This window comes from Pinus tabuliformis, chromosome 6, assembly GCF_031772625.1.
Source record: "Pinus tabuliformis cultivar Carrire ecotype Pingquan chromosome 6, CPIR1, whole genome shotgun sequence".
Taxonomy (NCBI): domain Eukaryota; kingdom Viridiplantae; phylum Streptophyta; class Pinopsida; order Pinales; family Pinaceae; genus Pinus; species Pinus tabuliformis.
Window position 1 is genome coordinate 726,998,066 of NC_142292.1, and position 19,249 is coordinate 727,017,314.

A 19,249-nucleotide genomic window follows, 5' to 3' on the forward strand; every position below is an offset into this window, starting at 1 on the left:
CAATTTACAAGTATAATTTTATTAGCAATTTCCGCAGTGCGAAAAATCTAAAAAATTAAAAAATAACTACCTAAACCTAACCAAATTCCATGAAATTTTTTGTGTGATCTAGTATGGTAATATACATCGACTCTAGACACTAAGATGTGTTAGGGGTTCAACCTTCAAATCGTCACCTCGACTTTGGGGTAAAACGTGAGTGAAAAAACCTAGAAAATTATCCACCTTTGAAAAAGAAGGAATAATTAATCAGATAAAAAAAACACTCCAAGGTGTACTTGTTTGCTGATCGAGACCCAACATTCTAGGCTTGTTACAGACTGAAAAACTCATCATTACTAATATCTCTTATTACAATTCCCCACAAGGTGTGGAATCTGGGTACAAGAAATATGATTTGAAGATAGAAGTAGAGTTAAAAAACTCTGTTCACTGATGATATCTGATGGTACATGTGTCCTCTGGATCATCCTTGGGCACAAAGTCTTCATATAATCATCATGTGCCACTCCAGTGGTCAACATGACCAACCTTATTGTCAAGAATACTGAAGGAAGAAGCTTATGCATGTCTGTATATAACAGTGAAAGGAGAAGTCTATTTGAGAACATGTAGCAACTCCTACATCTTACCCTAACTAGAAGTTGAGAAGAAGCAGTGGAATTGTCTTTTGAAAAACATCCTTGCTTGGCTATTTGAAGACCCTTTGAAAAAGACAATGAAGAGAGAATTTCGTACATAGGCTATCGTTGAAGAAAGGAAGAACTTGTTGAGCAAGCTTAGTATCTCTGACTTAAGGAAGGAAGCAGTCTACAATAGTGAGCAGAAATTGTTTAGATTGTCTTGCACCAACTTGTGGAAGGAGCCTTGAAGTCTTCATAATCAAGAGAACAATAAGCTCAATGGAACATCTATATTTCAAGCATGGAAAACAAAGGTATGCAATCTTGCGGTATGTATAGCATGTTCATTTGTTAAAGATCTAACGTGAAATATTTTTAGGGTTTAGTTGTTTGTATGATTCTAGGGTTTGTAAGTTCTCATTGTGTTGAAGATTATCTAGGGATTGTAAACCCTAGAGAGTACATGAAAACCATAGTCATATGGAGACTCTCACCGTAATTTGCTTGTTGCCTCATAGAATCCCTATCTCTTGATGTCTAGATTCTAGGGCTTGTAGGTAGTCTGGGGTATATGACAATCCTTTGTGAAAAATGGAATGGAATGATGTCTAGGTTTTGACATAATGTCCCTAGAGCTAGTTAGGGCTTGTACTAAAAAACCCTAGGAATTCATCCTCTAAATATTAATAGAAACCCTATATTATCATCATGCTCTTGTACTTATATATTTTGCTTGGTAGTATTTGAATATTGCAGGTACTTAATGAAGGAAGCAAAATTAGAAAGATAAGCTGATCTTGTTTCATGAAGAGCATGGATCCTTTATAGATTAATATGGAGATGGACCATGAAAATGTTAAGAGGGAACCTCTACTTTTACAAAAGATAAGTGTTCTGTTCTTTGTTCGTTTCATTACATTGTTAATGATTTCCTCTATGTATCTAGCTTTATTCTTGTCACTTGATTATAATCCCTTACGTTGTGTTTTTCCTTGAAAGAAAGGTTTGCAAAAATATTCTAAAGAAAGGATCATGGCTAGATTGAGAGGGGCCTCCAAAGAAACACTTGAGTAGACGCCTTGTTGCAAAAGGAACCTTTCAAGGTTTGTAGAAAGAAGCAACTCAAGGTATGTTTAAAATCATAAGACTTGTGGAAAGTCTTCATTATAGAAGGTACAATCATCTTCTGTGTCTAGAGTTTCCTTTTTAGGGTTTGGTAATGATATCTAGAATTGTGGAAAGTCTTCATTATAGAAGGTACAATCATCTTCTATGTCTAGAGTTTCCTTTTTAGGGTTTGGTAATGATATCTAGAATTTATGATAAAACCCTAGCAAAGGTTGATATAAGATCCTAGGGCATTAAATTGAAACCCTAGGTGAAAATGTGTCCGCTGTGATTGAAACCCTAACATGTTTTAAATGATGGGATATCAAAAATTCAAAGTTTTAATAACTCTAGATGCTCTCTGTATCCCTCGTTTGATAAAGTTAATTTCATGCTTTTGTAAATATATATTTGTGTGCCCGGTTGTACTTGTTGAGATTTGCAGGCACATAGTTTGCAAGAAGTTGTAAAGAGATATGTCTACCTCATACTTGATGATGACCTTATGATGATAATGTGCATGATGAAAAGAGGGAGCTATAATAACCCTAATGACATTAAAGTTTACATTGATAATTGAAAGATGACCTTGTTATTATATGAAGATAAGAGGAATGAAGTTTTGGAAGGTCGAAGTTCTCTAATGATATGATGATGCAAAAGAAAAAGCTTGTGTAGCTGGAAGAATAAAGTTGTTGATGAACTTATCTCCCTAAGTTGAGAGGGAGCTTCGTTGAAGAAAGTGTATATCCTCCATAATTGAGAGGGAGGACATGATGTGTAAGCCATACATGTAGGGAAAGAATGTGATCAAAGAATAGCTGAAGCACTACTGATGATTATTTGTGTTTGATGAGATCATGAACTAGACCTTGTTGTTTTGAGAAGTGTTGAAGTTGGTTTTGGTGCTACTAAAGAAGTTGGAGAAGAAAGCTTCTGTTAAGATTTGTTTGGATATTATAATAAACTAAGTAGCATCAAAATGGTTGAGGACCTCGAAAATCGTGCTAGCATATCAATAATAAGAACCAATATATTGGAAGTGATTGGGATTGTGAGGCTACAATATGTTCAGATGGATGAACAAGTAGTTAATGTGTTAATCTCTCCCTGAGAAATTTGTATATTTTAAAAGCATGTTTAAATTGGTGGTTATCTTATTTGGTTGAGAGGGAGAGATGAGTACCATAAACTGCTTGTATGATGGTAATTGGGAGGACATCTTGGCCAAGTTAGTATTGAGATCTCATGTCATGGTCTGGCCTTGATGATGTCTAGATCCTGGTGTGGGAGGGTATCTTGGTCTTGTGGAGCTCCGTTTTAGTGTTGACCTTGTTAATGATACTTGGATCCTTGTAAGGGTAGGTGTTAGGGCATGGAGGCCCAGATGGTATCTATATCCTATTGGATTGATACTAGGGCTGTAGCTTGATGGTACCTATAGTGGCAAGTTGCCTCTTAGTCTTTGTTAATGTCTTAGATCCTTGTATTAGTGTATTGGAAATGACACTTGGATCCTTGTGTTGATGGATCCTTGAAATAGTGTCATTGACACTTGGATCTTTGATGTTTTGGATACCTTAGCAGCTTTGGTATCCCTAGCATTCCGTATGTTGATTGTTGATACTCTTCTTATGAGAACTTTTCAAAGGAAGTACAATCCTTGTACCATTGGTCAATTATGAATACCTCCCTATCTAAGAGGGAGTGTTGAAGAATGTAACTAGTATTGATCTTCATAATTGTATTTTACTCATGACATGACATAATTATTATTGTACTTATTAAAGTTTTTTTTTTTTTTATATGTAAAAGGAAACTATTTATTTAAAGCATGGGTTTCATGTTCAAAGTATTTGGGTCCTAGGTCAAAGCACCCATTGTGTGCTCTAAGGTTTTTCTCTTGAGTCAAAAATCAATGTCATAATGTAAAAGACCCCATTAGGCACTTGGAACAAGAAAAAAATATTATTATGATGTCTAGGAAGGTCTAAAGACCTCCAAGATCAAGTCGACCAGCCATAGTTCAAGTCGACCTAGAGAGGCCTTTCTAGCCCATGAAAAATATATATAAAAAGGACTTCGACCTCCCTTCAAGGACAAATAGTTGGCATACACACTTCTGATCTAATCTTCGATGAGAAAGGAAATGCGAAGAGGCTAGAAGATAAAGATAATCTCAACGAAGTAAGGAGGAACTCTAGCAAGGAAAGGGAGTCCGAAATCTATGCTCTCTGCGATTCCATGTGCGAATTCTGAGCATCAAAAGCTATTGCAGGTCCAAATACAGAAGGTCGAAATTGTAGACCCACCTGAGAAGGACGAAATTTTGAAAGTCTACATCTTGGTCAGGTCAACCTTGTTGACTCTATGAAGGTCTTCTTTTGTGGTTGTTGGCTTGATCTTGAGGATCTTGTTTTTGGGTCTTGGGTATTGGAAGTTTCCTTTGAAGAAGATTCTATAAGAAGAAGAGTTCTCTGGGTTTTCCCCTTTGTGGGTTTTGCCCTAGCTTGGATCCTATCTCTGGTGTTCTTTCTTGTCTTTGTGATCTTCTTTGTATTGACATTTATTTGATGATGAACACATAAGAATAAAAAGATAAATAATATCACAAATACTTGTAAAAAAAAGAGAAGTCTGATTGAAATAAACCCTAAGTAAGTTGCCATAGATTTCTCAACAAGGTTAAATCTAAGAAAAGAAATTACAAAAGAATTAGTCCAATACAAAAGATTTTGCAAAATGTTTTAGCATAAAAATGATCTCATAGTCAAACAACCTCAAATGGGAAGAGGAGCTAGCTATTTATAATTTTTTTTCTAATGGGCTAGTTTCTTCCTGCCATCAAAATAATACTATTTGATCTTTCATTCACAATTAGTTTGGAGACTAGTTCAACTCAAGAGAATTAACTATATTTTATTCCATTGAGTTTGCCCACATGGGTGGGTTGAATTTCCTTTATCACTCCCAATCCAATGTTCTCATGCTAATGTGTTCGGAAGTCAATAGATGAAGAACAATGCTCATAACGCCTCCAACATCCCACTAGAAGGCTCCAACATCCACTTGCACAACTTGACTTGCCTAGGGAATGAGCTTAATCACCTTGGGAGTTCGCTCCACTTGTAAAAGATTAATCACCTGACTTGCAATCGCTCCTTTCTCGGTCTTATCTTCATCTTCTTAGAAATAGATCCCTTCAATTGCTAGATTAATTTTTCAACAACTGTATTTCTTTTTTTGACTTGACTTTTCATATGTTAGTGATTCGAATTTGCTGCCTTTCCTTAGTTCTCCATTGCCCTACTGTAGTTGGCCATGCATTTCTTACTTTCTTGTGTTATTTGCTACATAATGCCATGTGGTATGATTTGTCAAAATAAAAGTCCAAGGCATTGCCACATAAGCTCGGTCAGACTCCCTAAAACATTGTCAAATTGGGTATCTTCGACAACCTTGAGGAACAAAAAATTATGAAGCATGGGTTTTGTTCCTCTCATTGAGTAGATAAATTTGGATGTAATGCATGTCCAAAGCACCTCAACGGTGTAGTTGCTATGCCCTTGGAAAGCTGTGCACCTGTGTTGACTAGCTTTGACCAACCATATCTTGAAAATGCCTCAACCAAATGGACAAATTCCATGCGGCTTGTCACTTTCTCATTGAACTTTGCAATTTGATACCATGCTGATTTTTTTACCTTTGGATCGATTTTGCATTGGGAAACGTGAATTGCCTTGAGAAGCATGAAAATGTCTTTGACTGTGAGATTGGCATATATGAGAAACATTTGAGGGATATGATACTAAAACCAAGGCCACTGACAAACTCGATAAACTCATAACCTTGTGGAAAGACATAGGTGCACTAGACATGCATTGGACTAACCCATACAGTGGTGATTAGAGTATAAATTTGACGGGCACTCCTGCATGTCAAGTAAATTTTGTATGATGGGTTCCTTTTTAAAATTTCCCTTTGCATGACATTTTATATTTACTTTTGCCCATCATTTCATATATATATATATATATATATATATATATATATATTGCTGTTAATTATGACCAATACTGTTTTTTTAATAAATTCCTCACTGTAAATATCCTAGGGAAGAAGAACTTGGCTAAATTTGATGAAGTAAAGAATGCAAAGGGGAATTCAGTGGGGAAAGCTCGGTGTTGACCACTACGTGTCAATGACCCATAGCAGTACACCCCCTTTTTCGCGAAAGGGATAGTGCCTGATCGATGTGTTCCTACCATCCAACGATCATCAATAACCTGAGGATCATGTTATAATGTAAACCCATTCTGCATGTGTATAATGTAAAATCTCAACAGATTTGTGTCATGTATGTAATTACCTAGGTAAACCTGCTTTTCTGGTGATGATCTACATTCCGGGAGGTTTTTTGTCTCATCGATCCATTCTCGGATGGTCGACAGAGTTTTCCTTCAGCCTTACCCCAAAGCCGGAATGGATTTTGTCACTGGGATCTTAGGGGAGTCCTAGTGTTCTAGATCAAGTCTATATAAAGGTGATTTGGGAATAATCCTAACCATTTGGTTAGGTTATTTTATTACAAATTGCATGGTCTGCTGGATTATATTTGTGTCACAAAATTGGGTAGTCTACGAGGGTCTTTTGCAAATGGGTTTTCCCCCTTAAGATGTAAAAAATGTAAAATTCTTGATATAAAGTGTCTTGAGGGCTAGAAAAATAATTTATCCCCTCATAGGCTAATGAATTAAATTTTTTGGCCAAAATTAATTAAAATCCTAAGCCAAAAATTTAATTAATTCTAGATCCTAGGGAAATTTAAATTCTTCAAAGGCAAAATTCGTTGGTCCTTAAAAAACTAAATTTTAAGAGGTCCAAGGACTAAGGTAAATTAATTATTTTTCTAAATTTTAAGCCTTTGGTCCCTGGGGTTAAGTCAAAGTCAAAATTTTGAGGAAATTAATTCAAAAATTTAATTTTTGAACTAATTAAAATTCGTTTAATTGAAAATTTCGAATTTCTGCAATAATTTGAAATTTCGATGGATGAGATTAAAAGAAATATTAATCCTCATCAATGGTCGAGATTGCTTTGATGAGAATCACTCGAACTAGCTGTTGGAGGATTTTTCTTCAAATAGGAGGTCATTTTGTCAGTCAGGATCATCCGATCTCTGGATCGTGTACTAAGCTCTCAAGCTCTCTTGTATACTTTTTTGAATTAACGCAAAAGTCTTTGGGGTTTCAATGTGCTGTAGTGTTCCTCTTCATGAATTTATGGTAACATTGTTTTAATTTCTGCTTAATATTATGTGAAAACTATCAATCAATAGCTCTCTTAGAATAATTTAAATTTAGGTATCTTATTCAGTTTGTTGGATCTAGGGTAACATTTTTAATTTTGATTGAAGTAGCAGGTATCTCTATTTCTTCAGAATTTTATTGTTGTTCTATTTCTCTACTTGATTTAATGGTTGATCTAGTGTTTGCAGAAGATCTATCAGGTTCTCATTGAGTGTTTGGGAATAGTCCTCGGTTGGACCAGCCAACTCTCAACACATTTTCTAAAGAGCCTACTTCATATAAGCCTCAGGATTTATCTAACGATAATCTTTTTTCTGTAGGGTGTTTTTGGGTTAATACCTCTAAAATTTCAAAATCTTTTAAATATTTTGTGGAAATTTTGATAGATTTGGCTATTAAGAGCCTTAGATTATCAGATCTGGGAGCGGAGTTGGACTCATACTCCTCAGATCTGATAGATCTATAAATTATTTGTATAGATCTGTTATTTACTTGTGTAGGTCTGAAATTTTGTAACATAATTTTGAGTTTTAACACTTGGGTTTTTTTTTCTCTATTTTTGTATATATTGGGTATTGGGTTTTTCTCTTTTCATTTGTGCAGAAATAGATTTGAGAAATCAACCAAGAAAATCTTGAGATCTGAGCTACATCTAGACCTTGGAGGGCAAGATCTGAGCTCAAAGATTGTTTGCAGGAATAGATCTGAGAAATCAACAAAGAAAATCTTCAGATTTGAGCTAGATCTAGACCCTGGAGGGCAAGATCTAGGTTCAAAGATTGTTTGCAGGAATAGATCTGAGCAATCAGCCAAGTAAATCTTCAGATCTGTGCTAGATCTAGACCCTGGAGGGCAAGATCTGGTCTCAAAGATTGTTTGCAGAATAGATATGAGAAATCAGCCAAGTAAATCTTCAGATCTGAGCTAGATCTAGACCCTGGAAGGCAAGATCTGGGCTCAAAGATTGTTTGCAGGAATAGATATGAGAAATCAACCAAGTAAATCTTTAGATCTGAGATTTTTCAAGTAGGTTTGCGGGGTTTGAGACAGATCTAGGCCCTGGAGGGCAATGTCTTATCCCAAATCTTTTTACAAGGCCAGGCATTAAAGATTTTGCAATAAATTTGAAGGTCTGAAGCAAAATAATTTTTTTTATAACAAGGGTTTCAAGTTTTGGGGCTCCTAAGCCCAGATCTGCCTTCTCCTAGCCCAACGCTAGTTCTATTGGGCCTAGCGCTAGCTCTCATTGGCCCTAAATTCCCTTGCTCCATTTCTGATTTGAATATTTGATTTTCTGAAGCTAATCATTGTTGGGTTTTTGCAAAAAATTTGGTAAAGATGTGTTTCAGATATTGAAATTTTTTTGGCAACTTGGGCAAGTCATCTTCAAGGCCTAGGGCCTAAGGGTTTGATCTCTAAACCATTTTTTTCCTTACTGTTTGCTACAGCCGTCATATACCTTTCTAATAATTGTGAAAAACACATCTAAATGGTTTGAAATTAACTAAAAAATTGCTAAATATATTAATAAATCATTTATGTTTGATGTGTATCAAGAATTTGACCTAGATCTACATTTTGGATCACTGTTATCTCTGAATAATTCAGTTTCTAAAGTCTGAAATATAACAATGGAAAAATTTCATGTGGGTTAGCTTAAAATCAGTTCCTAAGTTGTCTAATACATTAAGGAATTAATTTCTTGAGTTGGGCATTCATCATTAGGCTTATTTCATGTTTTAATTGCTGGCTGTAATAAGTATATCAGATCTGATATAATTTCGGAAATCACATCACAACAGGCTGAAATTTTTTGATAATTCATGTGGGCAAGTTTGGAAAAATTTCGGTAAATTTTTGGCATAAAGATATCATTGATAGCTTACTGTTTTCATTGTCATATTGCTGCTGTCATAAAGTTTTTCTTACTGCTGTCCTAAAAATTAATTTCTGAAAATTAAGTACTCTGTCATGGAATTGTGATAAAATGCATATCCTTTGTTTCATAAACTAAATATTTTTTTTGAGCATCTGTTGACATTGATATCGAATTGCAAAGTTGTTTTTGTTCTGTTTGAGCTAAATTGTATCAAGAAGATTTGAAATACGTTGGTGTTTTAACTATAGTATCTTCAAGAATATTTTTTCTAAGTTTTTATCTAAAAAAAGGTGAGCATTTCATTTGGGTAATTGAGGGCTTTTGCGGCATAAGTGTTTTCCCATTCTCGAGTCTAATTTCATCTCATCTTTCGATGCATTTGCATATAAATTAACTTTGCATAGATAAAATTTACTTCCAAGCATAAGCTTGGTCGATAGACAGATAGATCACCATCCGTATTTTCTTGAGAAGCCTTTTCTAATAGTACTTAAAATGGTGACCTTGCAGTCGTTAGAGCCACAGTTCTCTGCAGCACCGGAGGCATCAGGTATGTTAGAATTTCAGGAGAGGTATTGTTAATCACACCTTAGTGTGCTTCTCCTGATCTTCTCTCTGCCAATCACTACAAAATTAGGCTCAACACAAAAAGGATTGAAGGGTTCACATTTAAATAGGCATTTAACTAAAATTAACTAAGATTCTTGCATATCACATTAGTTTTAGGATCTGCATTTCTTATAAAATTGTCATTCATCTAAGCAACAATTGCTAATCGATTACTTGGTCTTAATTTCCCTAGCAAGATCGTTGACTCCATAAGGCACTGGTATCAATCGTTTAAAATCTAATCAAATTCTATAAGACTTGCTAAATCTTAATCAAGTACTTGATTGCTTCACTATGTCTCCCGCCCTGATTGGTTCCCAACTAGTTCTTCTTCATTCCACTTTTCCATAGGGTCCCCCTTAGCTTGCTGTAGGGAGACAACTTAAACGAAGAGATTGGGGATCATGGTAACAACCCCCGATCTGAGCCGTTGTCGCAGTGCCTAGACATTCTGTGCGACAACACTCGAATTGCCATAATTTCGACTAAATCGGATTGACTTCTCTTCTCTCTCTCTCGATGAAGGTTAAAATGAAGTGAATGAGGTGATCCAAGTCAATTCAGTGAGTTCAGTCACAATAACCGACCATTGGAAAGGCATAATACAATCCAATAAGTAGCATTTCTTCCTACGTAGTTTCATAGAGGGGATTACTGAAGTAGGCTTATGCATGCACTATCCAATGATGGGTGGTTTCCAAATGGAAAGAATAAGTGAAAATCATAAGACTATATATAGCTAGATAGTCTTATATACATAATTGTTAGAAATAAATAAATTCAAAAGAAACTCAAATTATAGCACTCCTCCTCTCCTCTCCCCTCCTCTCCTCTGGCTACATCTCTCCAGTGGAGCAACTTGGTGTCTCCATAGCCACAAACATCTTGCACATAATAATATAGTTCTTTAAAATTCATTATATTCAAAAGATGAACCCTTGGAAAAAACATGAAAATAATTTAACAAAACACAATTGTAATGAAGAAATCTAAACCAACTCGAAAGATTAAAGCTTACATATTTAGCATCAAGTCAGTATGTTGTGCTTAACCAGATTAATATAGAAAAATGGAGTAAATTTCAATTGAATGGTCATATAATCCAATATTTCTCGGCTTTACCGAGTAAATGATGAACTGGATGATGAGCATTGGGATTTACAATTTTCCATCAAGAAGTTTGAATGCAGCATTAGTTAGGGAAAATAAAACCTCTCTATTATTAATTATGGAAAAATCATTATTAAAACTACTTGTTATCTTATAAAACTACCTCTTATCTCATAGAAAAACTAAAACACTTTGTTATGTTATGAAAAAATCAAAACTTTCCAATTTATGGTATAAACTTTTTAATCCATATTTCACTCTCTCTCTCTCACACACACACACACTTTAAATTGGAAAGTTTTGATTATATATATATATATATATATATATACACGGGTAAATTTAAATATACATGTCAAATTGACATTTAAAAAAATTAATTGTATCATCAATGACTTGTAAATTTAAAAAATGTCAATAAATGATGGTTAAATAAGTGAAAAATTGATAAATACCCATTAAATTTAACCACTGGCAATGATCACCCTTACATAAGCAAGGCTCCCATAAAACATTTGAGTCCTCATACAAGCCCATCCAAGGCCCTCCAGTCCTATCTAGGACAAAAGGAGCCCGATGAACTCAAGGGGATAATCCATGGTCCGACCAAAACAAATTGACATGATATGATTCAAGGTCTAGGATGCCTACAGGGCCTCACATGGTTGTTACATGGCTTTTGACTTGTGACCTTGGGCTTACAATGGTGGAGAAAATGCTGCATGAATTTATAGGTACCCTTGCTAGTATAAGGGGTAATAGGTCCTTCATGACTTGGGTGTGCAGTTGAGGAAACTCTACTTGCATCTGTTCTAAAGTATATTGCTTTCCTATAAAGATGTTGCCTAGCTTTTCTCTCCCTCTTTATCATTAAAACCTATCTATATATTTTAGGGCAATGATCCAAATCTTGTTACAACTCTGTCAAGCGAATACAAAAGAAAATCTGTTTATGGGGATGTCCTTCACTATTTGTAGGCTAGACACCTTAAGAAAGATAAATTACACATTTACTTTTCCAAGCTTTTCACTAATCATGAGTTGACACCTAGAGTCAATTAGATATTGGCCTAGGATCAGTAAGGAGTAGCCCTTGGCTTTCTATCATTTTTCTTGAGTGTTTGCTTAGGAGTGTTGTAATTCAAAGTTTTGATACCTAGACAGAACTGATGACGCATTTTCTCTGTCCCCTTCTTTGCTTTTATCCAGCAGTTTCATGTTCTCCTCTTCTCTCAAAGGTTGTTGTTAAGATTTTTTTGGTGCTCACTTGTCTTAAAGAAGAATTTTATCTCTACAAGTTGGAAACATGATTTCTCTCCAGAATGGGAGAATCTTCCTCTTTATTTGCCTCTTGCTCAGCTACCCAAGGTCTTTGGACGGTCTTTTCCTAGAAGAACCTGATGGTAATTAGAGACCATTTTCAACCCGTTGTTTCTTCTACCCTGTTTTAGGATTTGAAGAAGTAGGGTCTTTATGAGGCCTGTGTCTTCAATGTTTTCCAAATTGCTACACCTGATGACTGTCGGAGTTTTGGGCATGATCAAGAAAGGTGCCCGTATCTGAAACACTTTCTACTTTTGTACAGATTATTCATGTAGTTCTACCCTTCACATGTTCTATGCTCTAAAATAAATTCTAACTGTCCTCATATATAGCCTAAAAATGCTTCAAAATATGTTCAGTAGATTTGGGTTGCTCTCCTGAGAAAGTTAGAATTTCAGCACTGACCAATTATAAATGGTACAAGTCATCATAAATGTGTTGCATATTTTTAAAACGAACTTTCATTTTCTTGTAGCTGATGACAATTTAAAATGGATTCCACTACTTATTCAGAAACACATAAGCCTTTTTGCACATATCTGTTTATCATTGCTAAGTGTTGATATTGTATGATTGTATTTTTAACTGCAGCAAAGGTAATGGAGGGCCTAAACATTCCAAGAGGTGTGCGTCGTGTGCTTTTCAGAACACTCAACACTGATAGGTAACCTTTCACTTTTCATGCTTATCTGCTGTCTAGTCTTTCTGCACAAGTAGAGATTTCTACAAGGCTGCATCATGCATTTGTTTCTCAAGCTTTATAAATGTTTTGATGCAAATTTCTGTTTTTATGGTTATTGAAAATCTGTAATTTCCATTAACATTTCAAAATATTGATACAAATATGGGGCAGCCTTTAGTTTTCTCTTCTGAAGACATGATATGGCCTTATGGATATGAAGCTTTGCTAATCTGTCCATTCACAGCTAACATCAAAATCTCCTATCTAAACCTTGTATAAAGGCAACTGAGATATCCATGGTATTTAAAACAAGACCATACATAAACAGTTCGGGGTGGAATGATTTTTCTTTATAGTTATTCCCATTTGATACGTGCTATTAGTATTAACAGCATATGAAGTAGAGGTCTTAGTAGTAGCGGCATAGAAGACCGAACCTAGCTGCCAAGTAGATTCTTTATTGTTTATCATAATAGAGCTCGTTGTAGCAAACTGGTATATTACTTTTTGTAAATGAATCCATTGAAGTATCAGTTTAAAAATAGCCCGTATTGAAACTTAACCAACAAATTACCAACTTGCAGTGATTAGCTTTCATTTATTATCCTAGATGTCTTGATGTCTAAAATGGTTCTGGGCATACAACACTTGAACACTCTCGTGAGGCTGATTCAAGAGGAAGGTAGTGGAAGGTGTGAATACAACCTAGGTATTCTTAGTCCCATAATTGATATGGAATAAAAGAATGTGCTTTAATGACTTGGAAGCAAAGGGAAACTCAGTAAGAAATCATGATGTGATTTCTAGCTTAAAGAACCTATCTACTATGGTTCGGAATGATATGTGCATTTAAACCACCAAACATGAGCATTTAAAATTACTGAGGATATGGTTGTCTTTTATGTGCACTAACATTAATCCTTTTCACTTGTTATTTTGTATTTGCAATTTGAAATTGAATGAAAGAAAATGTACATTGAGAGTGCATAATGATGTAAATGGCCCAAGAAAATGTACATTGAGAGTGTAGATTGGAGTGTTTGGATGTGTTATTTCTTCAGGAGACACTGGGTGATGGGGCCTCCATTAACAATGTCCTCCTAAAAATTCTACCGGATTAGGATTTCCATTATTTGGATGTTAGAGGGAGATTGGGAGGTTGTGTTTTGGGTTTCAACAAAAAATCTATAAGGCTGATCAACATCTGGTGGGGTGAGGGGTTATTGGGTGCTGACCTCATCTCCCCAGATATCAATATGCACCTCAGACTCATTAACATCTGTGGTCCTTGTCATAACATGGAGGTTTTTTGGGAAGGACTGCTGAATGCTGATTTCATGCAGGCTGATAATTTGATTATCGGAGGCCACCTAAATTTCTCATTAGGGCTTTTTGAATCTTGGGGCAACAGGGCTTAGACTGACCCTCTAACAACCTTCTTTGAATTATTGATGGATTCTCATGATCTCTTGAACATAGATTCGACAAAGATTGTGCCGACTTGGAGGAATATAAGAATTGGGGAGGATGCTTTGGCAAGAAGATTGGATCGTTTTTTTATTAGGGCTACTCTGTTAGCTAGGTTGGATTGTATTCATCAATGGGTGGGATCAGGGGGTTTATCTGACCACTTCCCTATTTTCATGGAGATTAAGGATTCCAACCATAAAACAAACTCTTCTTTCAAATTTAATGCTACTTGGCTTACTGAAGCTAATTTTCATAAATTAGTACCCGAGACCTAGACACACTGTGGTTTAGATAACCATTCCTCCCTGGCCGAAGTAATTGCATGTAACTTGGCCCGTTTAAAATAAAAAACCATCAGCTGGGCTAGAAAAAAGATGCAAAAGGATGAGGCTGGCTTACTAGGGATTGAAGGGGTCCTTAAGCAAATGGAAAACTCAGGGATTACAAGCTACACAAATTCTGAATCAAAGGACATGCTGATCAAATTGGAATCTGAAAAGATCCGTCTTCTGAGATAGAAAGAGGAGACTTGGTGCTTAAAGAGCAGAGTGATTTGGCTAAAGGCGGGGGATGAGAACTCAAAGTTCTTCCAACAATATGCCAGGGGGAGGAAAAATACTAATACTATCTGGGCGCTGCGGGACCAAACTGGCAGGGAGGCCAACACTTTCAACCAGCTTGCAGATATGGGAATCAGACATTTCTCTCATATTTTCAAGGTGCCTAGGGAAGCCTCCTTAGCTGAAATCTTCCGAATTGCTGAGGTTTTTCCTATATTTGTAGAGGCTAAAGAGGCTGCGACCCTAAATGAGCCAGTAACGTTAGGGGAAATGGAAGCTGCATTGAAATGCTTCAAAAGAGACAAGAGTCTGGGCCCGGATGGGTGGCCCATGGAATTCTACATTACTTTTCTTGATCTCATTGGGCCTGACCTCCTTTTGGCGATTGAGGACTCAGACTTTCTGGCCGGATGTATGAGGGGTTCAACTCAACATTTTTGGCCCTTGTCCCAAACTCTGATAATCCTCTATATTTTGACGACTATTGGCCTATTTCCCTTTGCAACTGTATTTACAAACTTATCTCCAAAATTATTGCTATGCGCCTTAAACCATTCTTGTCCAAGATGATCTCCAAGGAACAATTCTCTTTCCTCAGCCACCGACAGATCCATGAAGCCATAGGGACTGCTCAAGAAGGGCTCCACTCGATAAAAAAAAAGAACAACAAGTCTATCATTCTCAAAATTGATCTTTCAAAAGCTTTTGATCGTGCAAGTTGGTCATACCTTCAGCTCATCCTTACTCATATTGGCTTCCCTCATATTTTTATTAATTGGATCATGTGTTGCTTCACTTCTGCATCCTATAACATCCTTATCAATGGGGCTGCATCGGGTTTCTTCCATGCTGAATGGGGTCTGAGACAGGGATGCCCTTTATCCCCTTTGCTATTTCTATTGATCATGGAAGGATTAAGTAGACTGTTAATAAATGCTCGTGCAGAAGGGTCTCTGGGAGGGGTAATGATATCTGAAGTGTCTTATCTCTCACATCTATTGTTTGTAGATGATGTGCTTATTTTTTTAAATGGTTCATTCTGTGATACCACTTGTTTCAAGAAAATTCTATCACTGTTTTGTAAAGCTACAGGTATGGAGCCAAATTACAACAAATCCACCATTATTTTAGTGTCTTGCCTCCAAAATGAGGAAAGATATGATTTACAACAATTTGATTTCGTGAGACAAGAGTTGTAGTCCGGTCTCAAATACTTTGGGTTTAGGCTCAAGCCAAATGGATACCGTATTGCGGATTGGTCATGGCTCATTGCGAAAATTGAAGGTCAGATAAACATTTGGCAATAGAGATGGCTCTCCAGGGCAGGCAGACTCACCTTGCTCAAATCTGTGCTAGAGGCCATTCTGGTTTATTGGATGACTCTTGCTTGGATTCCAAAAGGTATTATAAATAGGATTCAACAAATTTGTTGTAGGTTCCTTTGGCGGGGGGAAAATGTGGGTTAAACTTTTGCTTGGGTATGCTGGGATAAGATAGGGAAACCTGAGAAATGGGGTGGTTGGGGTTTAAAGGACCTCCATATTTTTGCAAAGGCCCTGGCTGCTAAGATGGGATGGAAAATTATCAAGTCAGAGAGCTTATGGAAAGAGGTGATCTATTACAAATATATTCATCCCCTATCTGTAATTGACTGGATTCGAAGGCCCGGCCAGTGCTTACTTGGTGCATTGATTATATGGAAGGCTATCTCACAGTCATTAAGCATCATCAAGGATGGCTTGGCGTGGCATATTGGGAATGGTGAACAGGTTAGACTGGGTACACATGCCTGGTCTGGATGTGGGAATGCACACATTCTCCCACTGGATTTGCGACAATTCCTATTAGTGGCTGGCATCACCCAAATTGCCCACATCGCGGTTGACATACGTCCACTCTGGACAACGCAACATTCGCTAGACTCTCGAGACCTTGGCATACTGGACATATGGAGAAGGACATGGCATCGATTTATAGGAGCTCTGGAGGAAGAAAATATTAGGATAAAACTGTGGGATGATGAAATCATCTGGGCCTCAGCTTCTCATGGTCGATATACCCCAAAGGAAGGGTATGCTGCTCTCATGTATGCTCATGATCCGGGGGATGCTTGCTAGTGGTGGCACCCTCTAAGGAAACTAAAAGCACCACACAAAACGCGACTGTTCATGTGGTGTATCCTTTAGAATAAAGGACCCATGGAGGTAAACCTCATGCAACGTGCCTTTCATGGTCCATCCAGATGTTGTCTTTGCCATGAAAGTGCAGAGGATATTGATCATTTATTCCTCCATTGCTCGGTTGCTGTTCAAGTGTCCACTTATATTACTACCACTCTCAACATTACCCTCAAATAGGAAGGCCCACACTTTGCTGATGCCTAGCATCGTTGGTGGACAGATGCAACCCCACTCAAAAAGTCAGAAACCTCCCTTTGGTTGTTTGCTGGGGAATTTGGTTGAATAAGAATTGTTGTATCTTCTACGATGCTTTGACCCATTGGCCAACCACTTGTAATTATATTGCTGCTATATACAACCTGATTCCAGATGATCTTGATCAACAATATGCACGGGTTATCACTCCAGAAGTTATAGATAAGAGCATTCCTTGGGCCTATTTTGATGGGTCTGCTCAGGCCGCGGGTTGTTGGGGGGGGGGCTATGCTCCATATAAATGGACATATTTTTTTCAAAATCAAAGTGGGATTAGGGAGAGGCACAAATAAATACACAGAACTCAGCAACCTAAGACACCTTCTCATCTTTGCATTGGAACAAAACTGCCACAGGATTCAGATTTTTGGGGACTCACAGCGTGCTATAAATTGGATCAACTCTGCATATCATTGTCACTTGCACACACTCAGGGGCTTATTGGATGAAGTCATCACTCTAAAATCACGATTTGATTTTATTGTATGCTCATATATATACAGGGAAAGGAATGCAGTTGCTGATTATCTATCCAAACGTTGAAATTTCTAGCTCTATCTGTTAGAAATTTAATCTGTATTCTTCTAGTTTATTTCTTCTACTTGTTAATTACGAATATGTTATTTAAACATATAAATAACGAAATAAACACAATATAGTCTCAACCATCTACAGATCAACAACTAAAAGAAAAAAACAAACACACAAGTGACACCGTTATTTTTGGACAATTCGTCCCCGGAAAAACCCAATGCGGGAAAACCAGTGCAACAATTATGAGGGTTATATTATTATGCATGTTAGGCCAGGCAATAACTCCACAAAGCAAAAACTGATTTGTGTTCTTTATTCCATCAGGTAGGTCTGTTATATACATGAGGGAGAGACTGTTCAATTCATCTCCCGATGACTGTTCATATTTCTCATTTATTTATTTACAGATATTTACCCAATCACAAGGATTAGGTGTCAACATTCCCCCCTTAATTTGAAGGGATGTTGGTGAGTCCAAGTATCGTTCTGAATCGTTCAAGCTTTTCTCTTTCAAGCACTTTGGTGAAGATGTCTGCAATTTGCTCATTTGTGGAACAATGATGGAGATGGATTGTTTTGGCCTCAACATAATGTCAAATTATATGATATTTAGTATTGATGTGCTTCGTTCGATCATGGAATTTTGGATTCTTTGCCAATTTTATTGCAGAGGTATTGTCAATCATGAGTGGAGTTGATTGTACTTGTTTTACCTGCAAATCTTCAAGAATTTTCCTGAGCCACACAATTTCTTTTGTTGCTTCAGCTGCTGCCACGTATTTTGCATCTGTTGTGGAATCTGCTGGAACTGATTGTTTGCGTGATCTCCAGGAGACAACTCCTGATCCAAGACTCATAGCATATCCTGAAGTAGATACCCCAGTTTCTTTGTCTCCATCGAAGTCTGAATCAGAGTATCCAATCAAGCTGAAGTCGTCCACTTGTGTATACTTGATTCCAAAGTTTCGAGTTCCCTTGAAGTACCTTAGAACTTTTTTTGCAGCAGACCAATGTCCCTCACAAGGCTTTTGCATAAACCTGGAGAGGATTCCAACAGCAAACGAAATGTCTGGTCTGGTGTAGTTAGGTAGTTGAGACTTCCTGCAAGCTGTCTATACTTTGTTGCATCCTCAAATTCTTTTCCCTCAATAGATGTGAGCTTTAAGTTTTGTTCCATTGGAGTAGTAAGGGGATTGCACTCTGTCATACCAAACCTGTTCAACAGATCTCCAATGTATTTCTTTTGAGAAAGAAATATGGACTTTGGATGTTGGGTTACTTCAATGCCAAGATAGTAATGAACATAGCCCAAATCAGTCATTTCAAAACTTTTCCCCAATTCCTTCTTTATGGATGCAATGTAGCTTTCATTGTTCCCTGTCATCAAAAGATCATCTACATATACCACAAGATATACAACTGTTTTGCCAACTTTCTTGACAAATAAAGTTGCATCATCAAGATCAAAATGTTTGAAATTGAGTTTCAGAATATGCTCAGTTAGTTTTTCATACCAGGCTCGTGGTGCTTGTTTGAGGCCATATAAGGACTTCACAAGTTTGCATACTTTATGTTCATGTCCTTTCATAGCAAATCCTTCAGGCTGGG

At 36.8% G+C, this 19,249-nt stretch overlaps 1 protein-coding gene across 2 annotated transcripts in view; it reads left to right on the forward strand.

Moving 5' to 3' along the window:
* LOC149260762 (cyclase-like protein 3) overlaps positions 1 to 19,249 on the forward strand; it is a 418,966-nt gene that overhangs the window by 224,087 nt on the left and 175,630 nt on the right. For both annotated transcript variants that reach the window (XM_089421058.1, XM_089421056.1), the window contains exon 3: positions 12,552 to 12,624. In XM_089421058.1, the coding sequence (XP_089277184.1) occupies positions 12,552 to 12,624 (73 nt within the window). The remainder of the gene's footprint in view (positions 1 to 12,551; positions 12,625 to 19,249) is intronic.